Source organism: Pogonomyrmex barbatus, unplaced genomic scaffold (assembly GCF_055798465.1).
Source record: "Pogonomyrmex barbatus isolate J1 unplaced genomic scaffold, ASM5579846v1 scaffold4, whole genome shotgun sequence".
Lineage (NCBI taxonomy): Eukaryota > Metazoa > Arthropoda > Insecta > Hymenoptera > Formicidae > Pogonomyrmex > Pogonomyrmex barbatus.
In genome coordinates, this window is record NW_028297138.1 from 10,722,722 (window position 1) to 10,735,544 (window position 12,823).

A 12,823-nucleotide genomic window follows, 5' to 3' on the forward strand; every position below is an offset into this window, starting at 1 on the left:
TTAAGAACTTTTTTCTCTTTTCTCTTACTCGCTAAGCGCAATAGACACAACACATATTTACAAGAATAAGCTTCCACGCAAATCCTAGTCTTTTTTTTTTTTCTTATTTCTTTTCCCTATTTTTAAGTTCTCTTATTAAAGCGTCTTGTTAGACGGTTCCGTATGAGTTAAACAAAGCAATAATCAGTAGTGTATATAAGTTAAAAATTAGAATAGTAATCACAGTTTACGTGTGTGTGTGTGTGGGGGGGGGTGTATGTGTGTGTAGTAAAATCTTTGTATAAGGGGAGAGAGATGTACATATTCATTTCAGTAAAATCAGTGCAGTTGACTTTCATTTTTTTCACGTACAATTATATAATCCGCGTATTATATAATAACAATTATCATTATTGCGTAATGATAAAATGCAAGTGTAAGACAATCGATTTCTTCTTTCATGGTCCGATGTATATATCATTCAGTCTCGTTATGTTTTATGTATCATTCTTTTTTTCCATGTAGACCACTCTCCTTTTTTTTCATGATCACGTATACACATATACGGGCGCGTGTAAACATATAATTCTCACAGTGATGATAATATTACTAAAATAATTAAATCGCTATATACATAAGTTTGCTCGGTTTCAAATAGATCAATTCGAAAAGCGAGTGGAAAGAAAACGAATCTACTTGAAGGGAGCGGCATTGAATTTAGTTAGAAAGAAATGTAATATTGATGAGGATCCAGGATTAGCTTTACATTATCTAATCCTAACAGGAGGAAAATTCTAGGAAAACGCAACCTCGTATACAGTACCGCTTCAACAAATACGCACCTATACAAATATCGTCATTTCATTTTCATTAGCTTTCTTCATTAAAGAACACATTCGTTTCTCAGTGGCATATTAAGTAAATTATATAATAATAAAATTATATAATAATATCCTAATAAAAATCGCATTTGTTATAACGATTTGTTAGTAGACAGATCGTAATAAATGCGATGTGCGCGTACATTCATTTCTTTCTTCTTTACTCAATTTTTCCTTTTCTCCTCGTGCGTCTTTGCAAAAACAATACCGATTTACGGCGCAGATCCACACGCTCGATCGTTTCACTATTTAATCGTAATATCTCGCAATCGCATAATCTCGTGAATAATTCGCTTATTAAAATATTTTATATCGCATACTCATATGCGTGCAATATAAAACGCACATGAGCCGCGAGTCGCATAAAAACGGCAATTCATTATTATCGTAGCAATCAGCGATTTTATTGTTCAACAATTCGTCCATTTAAAACAGTACGAACATATAGTAAGTCAAAAAATGTATACACATAAGCCTCACTACGCGCGTCATCTTTTATTTTCTATGCGAAAAACTATAGTGCTGATTAACTTAATCTCAAAGAGTCTCCCGTTGACATTTCTCCAGCGTCGTCGAGTCGACGTGTCAATGCAATTGAACGATCACAACACACGAGGGAAAACACGCGTCATTCTCTCTCTCTCTCTCTCTCTCTCTCTCTCTCTCTCTCTCTCTCAGTTACACTTTACACAACAAGATAATTAATTACGCAGCCTCATTTTTCCACAGATACGCACGATCACGTTTATCGATACACCACTCTCCGTCGTCAACCGATGAGCCGTGGAATGAAAGACACCGAGGATATATCGGTTCTGGCCCGATCTTTCTATTCGTATCAATTTACAAATATACAAAAATGAAGAAAAGGAAATGTCTCTCGAACGGAGGAGATGTCGTTTTAGATTACAAGCCTTAATCCCATTCTAAACGCATATACAACAATCACTCTTTTCTCTCTGTGCAAGGTACGTATCTACGGGACCTGGAAAAATGTGTGTGTGTGTGTGTGTGTGTGTGTGTGTGTGTGTGTGTGTGTGTGTGTGTGTTTCGTATGTGTACATGTCCTACAATATGTCTGAGGAGAGACCAGGATTTTTGCTCACAACCATACTTAACCAGCAGTCAGTCGTGTTATATTAAAAATCGTGACTTTGCGCGCGCACGCTTTGAAAAATCATCTAGAAAACTACGGGCTAAACGTTCTTGTGCAACATGGTTGCACAGCAGGATATTTATTTTATAATTACACCAGCACGGATTTCCCGGTGGCAGGACAGTGATATAAATATCGGAAACTCTCTCTTTTTCTGCGTTGAGTTCACGTGGACATCTCGCACGCACGTGTTCTCATTCGATGAGGAATTACAATTACATGTGCCGCTCGCTATTAGTTCGCACGAACAATTCTACTCGCGAGGACGATTCGCGAATGCGGTCTAGTATTTTATGTACAAATACGGCGGATATAACATGCACGAAGCTACGGCCTCGTCAGGAGAAAAGCGCTCCGAAGTAAAATGTCTCTTCACGACTCGTTCTCTTTCCACGCACAGCGTATCATCAGGTGTCAGACATTCGTCAGATCACTCACTCACTTTCAGTGTCCGCTCATATAAACATAAAACGACGCCCTAATTCGATGATCGCTTGTCAATCGCGGCAAGTTCACAAGAAAAAGGAACGATACTCTCAGTGCGTCGACAGTGGACAAGATACAGATAATGAGAGAGAGAGAAAGAGAGGGAGAGAGAGAAAGTGTAATGAAATCCCATAGATTTTCTAGGTTTTTTTAAGCGTATCAACTTTTCAAAACGTTCGACGGAGTGGTTCTCTCCCTCTCTTCCGTCTTTCATTCGCTTTTTCTATCGTACGAGAGCACGTACGGGTCCGAGTATACACTATGTGGCTACGCAATAACTCCGTAAGTACATGGTTTCCATTTTGTTGGATGCGCTTGCCAGGTAGTTAAGTTATTTCAATGGATACAACGATGGCGTATTATATAACACGGTACGTATGCGCATATATATCTCAGAACTGGTACGAAGTCATCGGCCAGACTAGCATGTAGGTGGTGAAACCTTTGGACGTAACACAAATTTCTTCGCATTCATCATTTCCGTGTTTTGCCGCTTGCCGTATTCCTGCAAAAAAAATATCGATCAGAGTTTAACTATAGAGTTTAACTATTATACCTTAGACAAACAATAATATGAGTCCAATGGGCAATGCTCTCTTTGAACAACTTTGAATACGGAAAAGGTACGCTTGTTAATATTGTTTCGCGATTTTTTTTTTTTTTTTTTTTTTTTTTATAAAGACATTGTACTTGTAACATCCCTAATATTGGATAATATTATCCTAATCCTTTTTAATATTGAATAATTTTCTTTGAAATTTCTAATATTTACAAGGTCTAAAAAGTGTTACAATAAGTGTCTTATGTGAAATTTTCGTTCATAATTGAAGTAATAGAGTTTTGTTCAAAGTTGAATTATGAATAAATTGAGTAAACAATTACAAATAATATTCTTACTTGCTTATTTTATCAATATGGCTGACAGGATCCTTGCTCTCCATGCTCTTTGGATTTTCGTTTAAATTCTTATTTCTCTTGGTCGCTTTCGTTGCGAACCACTAGCAGAAAATCGCATGTCACTTCGTGTAAATCCCTTGAAATGCCTCGCGACGCAAGGCTCTCCTCATCATGAAAAATAATGATTAAATATGTTCGCAGCAAGCAAAGAGAGTTCGTTATTTTATTGCATGTATACCGTATTCGATGAGTTATCTCTTCCGTTCCGCATTTAAATCAATTTGTCTCAGTGAATATCATGTACAATTCAGTTTTTATTATTAATTCCGACAATATAGATTTTCATTATTTTTCTCGATCATTGAAATAGAATCGAGCGCAGACGTACCATTGATTTTCTTCTTTCTCATTTGTTCGTTAATGTCTCTTTTAATAATCAAAAACGTACATGGATCAAAAAACAAGAGTTGTCCGTCACACTCTTCTCATAGAGGATAATTTGCATCGAAAAAAGTTCTGTCTCATCGTTTTTTTTTCTCCTTTTAATCGATACACATTGGTGATGCGAATCAACTGCAATGTCATATAATTTCTGTTTGTTCCTCGCGTTTACGTGTTACTAAATTTTCATTATATACGCTATAGAGTCTACAGACAGAAAAACCTTACTTCATCGATATGTTATGTAAAATGTAATTGTTTCAACTGTTCATCACGATAGATCACTTTCTCACATGATAATAATTTCGCTTTGGAAGGCATGAAACCGAAGCTGTGATATTGCTTTGAAAAATACAGCACGGAAACTATGCGAGTTTTCTGCGCGACTGACATCGTATTTACTAAAACTACCAGCAGATGGAAAATTATTATTATTATTACAAATAATACGCGAATGATATCCTCATCGCGTTAGGATATTCACAGAGACATACTTCGCGTTTCGAGGAATGAATATGACTCATGGCGAAACATTTCTTAATGTATATTTAATTACAATTCGCATAGTAATGATGGAACTATCGTGCATCCTTGTGTAGAAAAAATAGGCAGTGTACACATATCAAAGAAATCATTTCGACAATTAATGTATCAGGATAGTTCGGACTTTAGTAATGGATTTTTATACGGATACAATTCAATATTATCTTGATAGCGCTTACTGGACGCTAATATTGCTACTCTTTTACATCTTCTACAATATATAACCCAAAATTGAAGTTATATAAAAGTTATTTACTGTTTATACTCAGGCTCATACATACTACAAATATTCTAATGTGGAATATAAATATTCCAATAATTCAATTAGAAATATTTCATATTCCCTGAACAGTGAATAAAAGGAAATTGAAATTAAATATCCGATAAAATCAGAAGAGCGCGAACTTTTACTTTATACATTATATATCTCTTGCGATGTTTATGTTAACGTGCGTGACTTAATTTGTGAACATGATAGAGATAAAATGAAAGTTTATTTACAGATGTCCAACGTTTCATACCCGTCTCGAGGAGCCGATGGAACGCGCGATCGTCGTTTCCTTTTCAGTTTCATGCCTTTCAAGAGGATATAATCGGATTTCGCGACAATCGAAATTTCGATTACAACTAATTCGGAAACACGCTTACTCGTCCTGTGGGGCTGTGAATACAATGAGATCTGCGATAGCTTCAATTCGTTATAATTCACAGTTATACATGCGATCGCGCACAACGAGTCGCCGGTGTATATCCATCGCACATTACGGCGTGTAAAAGCGTTACCGTGTTACATGAAGAGAGTCGTAGGCACAAACAAGTTCTCTCGACATTGGTACGTCAATTCCTTCTTACTCCTATGTAATGCGGGTGTGTGTAATTCGGTTGGTTTACCGATACTGAACCGTCATGTGGCCGATGATCATTTTCAGTCAACAGCGACATGTCAATATATTGATGACATCGATATCGATAACAACGTAATTGATAAACGCGACAATGAGAATGATGATAATAATGAAAATGGAAACGATGACGATCGTGACCATGGTGATGATAATAACGATGACAATAAAGACGCTCAACATAATAATATCAGTAATAATAATGAAATAAAATAAAATAATGAAGGATAATAATCATCGTAATAATAATAATTGTAATACCTAATAGTAGTAATGGTAGTAGTAGTAAGTAGTAATAGTAGTGGGTAGCAACAAGATGAAATGTAATCATGACAATAGTAGCAATAATCTAATAGCACGAGGTCACTTTTCTTGGCTAAACGAGAGGATTTATTCAGTAAGTAGGTAAGTGGATTCGCTAACGTCTTGACTTGTATCAGTAGCTCAAGGCCACGAATCATTCATCAATTCGTTCATGAGAACGAGGAAAGGGGAAAGCGAATCGAACAAAACTACAAAATGCAATGTGGCTCATCTAAAAGGATGGATATCGGTGGCTAGAGATGTATTGACTAAGTCTGGTGAAAGTTTACGTAGGAATTTAATCATTGAATAATTGAATTTATCAATCATGCGGACGAGAAATCGGTCGTCTCGTCAGACAAACATGTGGAAACGTGGAAAAATATTTCAACCGTCATCATTTTATATTTCGATATTAATTCTCACGTCTTTTCACATTGTAATTCACGATATAAATGACAATAAACATTTCGAATTTCTCATTCAAACAACGCTGATTAGAGACCAAACAAATAAATTTTCACTGACATGAGAACCTTCATTAGTCGCAGAATATATCGCTATTAGCCATTTTCCATCTGTCCAGATATACTCTCTATTTAAAAAAAAAAAATGAATTGATAAGAGGGACCCCGGCAAATTTTCTATGAGTTCAAATGAAAATCCAACACAAATTATCAAGTGTTCTGAATACAGAGTTTTAAGTAAAGCCGATAATTGGCCGCATTTTCATCATAACACATACGCAGCCAAGGTGATCCTATGATTGCAACGATATTGAAATTATTATGGAATTTCACTAGAGGAGCAGATTGAATCGTCGTCAGCGAGTCCGCCTATTTATCGAAAAGATCAGCTCGATTGGCCAGAGGAAAAGTAGCTTCATTCTCTCGATTTCGAATCAGTCGCGCGACCGTCCATTTAATAATAATGATAATAGCAGCGACGGTAGTAAAATGATTGTGTGATAGTAGTGATGATGATGCTAATGATGATAATTCAGTTCGACAGCGGTGGCGGCGTCGGCGTTGGAGTCATCGTGACGGTGGTGTGCAGTACCGAATCTCGTGATGCGGATCGGCTGCCGACGCGCAGCAGGGTGACGGCTTCTCTCTCGGGATCGGCATTACTCGCAATACCACCTGCCGTACCGGCGCCCGCACGTGCCCCGATTCCCGCGCCGCGCTTGCCCGTCCTTGATGTCGTGGCGACGGCTCCCACGGTCTCGTCGGCACTATTACCCGCGCACTGCACCGCCCCCCCGAGACCAACGGTAACGGACAGTCATTTCTGCCTTCCACTTTTCTTCTTCTTGCGCTTGAAGAAGCAACAGCATCTGGAAATGAAGCAAACACTAATAGGACTTAGAGTCGTCCCCTTGGCAGCGTCTTTTGTCAATCAACACATCGAACATGCAACAGGAAGTGAGACAATAGTTGCAACAATCGCGTAATAATGGAAGAGAAAAAAATTTGTCCATTTCCCAATAAGATATCCTATCTGATTGCGTGTAAATGTAGACATGCTTGAGATGTTATGTTGATTAATCATATAACTGTTAGTCTGATTTCGTGAAAAGTTATCAAAGAATGATAAGGAAAGGAATGGGAATATCAGAAAATTAGAAAATGTAGGATGAACAAACATTTAGATATTTAATTCATTCTAAATATATAGAGAAATACATATTAATATTATTTTGATATTACAAGTACAATATAAAGAAGATAAGGCTTGCTTGACTTATTTAAATAAAATTATCTAAATTATACATAAATCAATAAAAAAATCTTTTTCTCTTTTTGACATGATACAACATTGTAATATTCAAGTCTTCACATTAGATGATACAATAAAGATGTTTGATACAAAGAAATGATAGCATTCTTTTATTTTGCGATGATTACAAATAATTATTTCTGCACATTGCCAAATCTTGTTTATGATACTAATTTATCATTATTAGTATCATTATCTCCTACGATACTAATCGGTTTCTAATTACATTTAACAAATATTGTATTTTCTTCTTATATTACAGAACAAAAAATCTTGAACTGGCCATTTGAATTGGTTTAACAGACCTAGTTCGGGAATGAGGTTGGGATAGACGCTGGAAATGTATGCTTGTAAAGATTGGAACAACAACTTTCCACATCGAGGACAACGTTTGCGTTTTAGTCGAACTACTTTTCTGAAAATAATACACACACGCACGCACATGCACATGGCTTAAGAGAATGTTTCAATATTTCATTTGATTTTTTTCTTAATCGATTATTATTTTTATCTTGATTTTAATACATCGAAATTTATATTAAGGTAATAGTAAAATTAAGTAAAAACAACATCAATGTAAAGTTTAAGTAAGAATGATGTAACATTTAAAATGTTAGTAACATTTAAAAACATTGCACATATAAATATAATAAAAGATTCAAGAGACAGCATTTTTATTCACTTTGCAAATTTAGGAAAATAGATAGAGAAACGAATAGCGAATAAAACAAACTGCTACTAACTTGGTTTCGTCGATCATGTCCACTTCCTGAGGTGCTGTAATTGGTGTATTGGAGTGACCAGCGGTCGGATCATCGTTAGCCAGTTCTCCATTAGTTGACGATACCACCTGTATGCATCGTATAACTCGTTATTTCAGAAATTGACATGGAAAAAAAAATACATGGGTTTCACAAAGGATTTTTACCTAATTATATAAGATTTTATCTTTCGAATACTATTGGACGTAAAAGTCGTGAGTCTTTTTACATACTACTTGGTTTCAACAGTGGAAAACTACGAAGGTAATACACATTGAAAATCGATTTGTCCAAAGTCTACTTGCAAGTTACATAAAGAACGGAGTAAGAATTTACGTGACAAAGGAGAGACTGAAAATTTAACATAAGGCAAGACTACTATTGATACACAGATTCAACAAAGCGATACATATTAAAGGAAAAGAAAGAGAAAAAGCATAAGTAATAAATCTCTGATCTTCCTCGGAAAGTCATACGATTCGTACATGATGAATGACACTTTTGTTATTGCAAGTGCAGGGAAGATAAGTGATCGTACTAATACCGAATTAGTATTTCATGTCCAAAAAAAGAAGGTAAGTCTCGATCACAATTGACACAAAGACAACATGCCGCAACTAGTCAAATTGCACAGACTTCTAACTGACCATAATCCAGTGGTGCCTTGTCTAGAAATAGAGCGAACAATTTACTCCTGATAAACTGAGACATTATGTATACGTTGACGTTATGAGATAAGAGAGGAGATAATCAGGAAAAAATTATGAATAATTTTGTCCTTGATCGATCTTGACGTGTCACATGGTATCTCTATAATTTTTAGAAATTTTTTGTTTCGCAAGAAAAAAAAAATAAAAATGAGATCAACTGTTTAAGATTTAAGGGTCGGCAGGAGAGACTATGGGACCTCTATCGGAGATAAATTCCTTTTTACCCATATTACGGCTAAAATATTGCGAGAAAAGTTATATAATTATGATATTTATAATCAGAATATTTGCCTGATGAAAGCTACAGAATCATTTTTGTAAGAAAATGTGTAAAAATAAATAATTCATTTATGCGTAAATAGGTTTGCACTATAGGACAATAAGGTGCAAATATTTTCATTTATTGTAAATTTTTTTTTAAGAACCAAATTGCAAAATCCGGCATCTCTGTAGCAAGAGTCATAATTTTATAAAAAATATGTAAAAAAAGACTCATGGCAGAATATTACTTCTACGAGATAATATATGGGTGTACTCTGCACTGTAAATAAGGAATAGATAGTTACATTTATTTTAATTATTTAAGAGCTAAATTGCAAAATTGGCTCTGTAAGTAGCTTTGTAAAAGAAATTATCTTAATAAAGTTTCATGACGAAACATCGTTTCTATAAGACAAAATATAATTGAATACAGATACATATCTGCACTGTAAATAAGAAGTACGTAATCATTTTAGATCAAGTCGGAGTTAGCCCGTCACTCCTGCCGATCCTTAATGTGTGAGTCGTATATTCCGTATATTTCGTATATTTCGCAGTCGCAAGTACAGAAAAATCGGCTGTAAATAAGAAACGAGAAGATGCAAAGAAAATCGAGAAAAGAAGCTTCTAGGAAATGATGGGACAGAATGACACGAGAGAAAAAAAGAAAGAGAAAAAGAGAGAAAGAACGGAAGATGCGCAGGTAAACTCACCTGTACAGAGCCATGCCTATCAGCAGGTGTCAATGTACCACCGGCTCCTGATTGCTTCACAGTATCTGGCCACGTGGCTCCCACCCCTTTACCGCCCCCACCTCCCACCCCTCCACCTGCCACATCCTGAAGGAAGAAGCATGACAATTTCGCAGTTGCGTCGTGTTAAACAACTCCGCGAATAAACACGAAAGACAGTAGAAAAGAAGATAAGATCCGAGGAAAGACCCGAGAGAGAAATCTTTTGGAGCGTATAGCATGGCGATATGTGATGATAAACGCGCAAAAAGGAGAGTTAATAAGATCAATCTAATTCGATATTAATCTCTATATTAAGAAGATGAAAATGCGATTCGCTCACTGATAAATGAGATGAATTATTAATTATCTACGCATCAAATACCTTTATACATTTCTTTCAGATAAACTATGATATATAAGACATTTCCTGGCTCTAGCTCGTTACAAACTACTGAGCTACCACGTTAACGTCACTTCTTCTTCGTGCATGTGTTTATCGTCATCGGACGTTCGAATTGAACGTATCGCCTCGTTACGACTTCGTTGCAGTCCATCGTCTATATTTAGTCATTCCAACAACGCTCGAAAAAAAAAAATGGAAAAGATTTATTGCCACTATCAATTGACTATTAATCGACTATTGATCTAAAAGACACGAGTTTGCGGAGTTCACGCCCCGCGATCGTTAAACCCCGCGACCTTGTTTTACGAGCAGAAAAACATTAATAATGCGTATTATAAAATGCGACCGCGGGTATCTTTCCTTACTATATAGTCATCTTTCCGCTGATAAGATAAAGCATGCATGAAGAAGTCGATTCATCGAGCGTAACCTAGGGATGGCTTACATATCGGCCTTGTAACTCGAAGCGAACCTCATCCATCATGAGGATCACATCCTCCTCAAAATCATCGCACTCCTACAAATTGACGCCGTAACATTCTCGTTGATTTCATGGCTGAGAGAATAATTGTACGCGCATTTTCTTTTCTATTATACTCGATATCAGCGCGTTCTTCTCGAAAAAAATCTGTTTGTTCGATTCTTTTTTAAATATCTTTACCTCGAAATAAACAAGAATTCTGAATCAAGGTCGTTGTTAAAACTCTGTTTTCGGTTCTTTCGCTACTGAGATGTGTATCCATGCGGTTAACTCGAATAACAAATAGGCTACACACGTCCATGCTTTTGGTTTAGAAAAAAGGAAAAAAGAAGAAGAAAAGAAAACTAGGGAATACCTTGTAAGCAGTAGGATGCCGATCGCGGTTTGGTGATACGACGATCTCCTGGCCGGTTTGAAGGGATCCGACAGGCGTGGACTGTAATGAAAAAAAAATCTTTGCTTTATATATACGTATACAATAAACAAAAATCTATATATATATATATATATATATATATATATATATATATATATATATATATGCCATGAGCGTCATTAGTATTACAGATTTCTATTATATCTCATGAAGTATAACATACTTGGAGTCTGGAAAGTGGACAGATAGACAGACAAACTTATTGACGGACTGTGCATTTTAATTTACGCTTAACAGAAGAACCTGTGACATCATAATGTGTTAAATCCCTATTTATATAAGGCCAGTCGGCCATGGCGATTATAGTAACGATCAGTAACAATATCGTAGCGGTACTTTATTATATAAAGAATCACAGATATGCGATTGTAGTGTGCAGATGTCGAAGCTCAATAATTCGGTCTCAATTATCTGTCGTGAGATTATTTGAGCCACCACCAACCTTGTCGGATCTAGTTTTGCCGATATGCGAGGGGGCCGCCATCCGCAGCGCTCTCAGGTGCTCGAAATTGCATGGCTAGAGATAGTGCATTGAGAGGGAGGGCAGCATGCAAACGTTAAAAATCAAATGTGAAACTGCTCGTCGCATAGACCTGTGTTGCGAGTCTGTTGGAACATAGGCGGAACATAACGATTTACTTACCCAGTTGTCGGTATCTTTGCCCGACAAATTTATCAATTTATCAATTTTTTTAGAAAATTATGACTGACAAAAAAAGATTACAATTAAAAATTTCAGTTTAATAATAATAGAATTGAAATAATAATAGAAATAATAATAAAATAATAATAGAATAATAATAGAATAATTTAAAGAAGAGAAAAATCACATTTTCCAGAAAAAAGAAACGATTTGTATCGACTTGCATCATTGAGTTATTTGTAGATATTATTGCTATTATTTGTATGATTTTTGCAATTATGCATTTCAAAGATCAAAATAACATTTTGATGAAAAATGCTTCGTAGAGATTTTCTAATTACATAAGACTAGTCACAAATAAATGACGCAAACGATAAAATCTCTTTTTCTACTATTATTAGACAGAAAAATGTACAGATAATGTCAAAGCAAGATCAGAATTTAATTGCCGATTCATTTTCTCTTCTTGAAGTCTTATTGATGTCCGTTATCATCGACATGCCCCGAAGTAACAAATAAGTTAACATGCATACATCACTATTTTTATCCAGTACCGGATAAAAAGTGATGTACAAACGTGACATTTGCTAAAGCTTTTGCAAAAGCTCTTTGCACAACGAGAATACATAAAAGAACAAGAATCGTTAGTCGACACGTACCATCGTCTTGCCAGTCCAATCAAACTCGCCGTCATTGACGAAGCCGCGTCTCTCATACAGATCGTGAAAGAGCTTCCTCAAGTATTCGTAGTCCGGTGTTTCGAAGAAGTCCAGCCTGCGTACGTAGCGTAGATACGTGGCCATCTCTTCGGGATGGCCATCGCAGAGCACCTCGATCGGCGTCGCCCGTTTCGTGTCGCCAATCTTTTGGTAGCGCTCCTTCAACGTGTCAGCCTTTAGTCCTTGCCATGGCAAGCTGCCACGCAGAAAGTACATGAACATGTGGCCCAACGCCTCCAGGTCGTCCCTTCTGCTTTGTTCTGTGATAAAATAATTTCATTCGCGTATTTTAATTTTCAATATAATGG

At 36.2% G+C, this 12,823-nt stretch overlaps 2 protein-coding genes across 5 annotated transcripts in view; one reads left to right on the forward strand and one right to left on the reverse strand.

Moving 5' to 3' along the window:
• The first annotated feature begins 3 nt into the window (after positions 1 to 3).
• LOC148935792 (uncharacterized) lies at positions 4 to 8,035 on the forward strand. The gene is made up of 2 exons (XM_089081132.1): positions 4 to 7,012; positions 7,630 to 8,035. Exons 1-2 carry the CDS (start codon positions 6,565 to 6,567, stop codon positions 7,665 to 7,667), a joined length of 486 nt encoding a protein of 161 aa, XP_088937258.1. The 5' UTR covers positions 4 to 6,564; the 3' UTR covers positions 7,668 to 8,035.
• The window catches only part of gish (casein kinase I gish), a 30,431-nt gene continuing 24,827 nt past the window's right edge, over positions 7,220 to 12,823 (reverse strand). For 2 of the 4 annotated variants that reach the window (XM_089081111.1, XM_089081109.1), the window contains exons 6-11: positions 12,456 to 12,775; positions 11,073 to 11,153; positions 9,813 to 9,938; positions 8,776 to 8,796; positions 8,111 to 8,217; positions 7,220 to 7,782 (exon numbers count right to left, since the gene is read on the reverse strand). In XM_089081111.1, the coding sequence (XP_088937237.1) occupies positions 7,596 to 7,782; positions 8,111 to 8,217; positions 8,776 to 8,796; positions 9,813 to 9,938; positions 11,073 to 11,153; positions 12,456 to 12,775 (842 nt within the window). In that variant the 3' untranslated portion in view covers positions 7,220 to 7,595. The remainder of the gene's footprint in view (positions 7,783 to 8,110; positions 8,218 to 8,775; positions 8,797 to 9,812; positions 9,939 to 11,072; positions 11,154 to 12,455; positions 12,776 to 12,823) is intronic. The other 2 variants (XM_089081112.1, XM_089081113.1) reach the window with 2 other exon arrangements.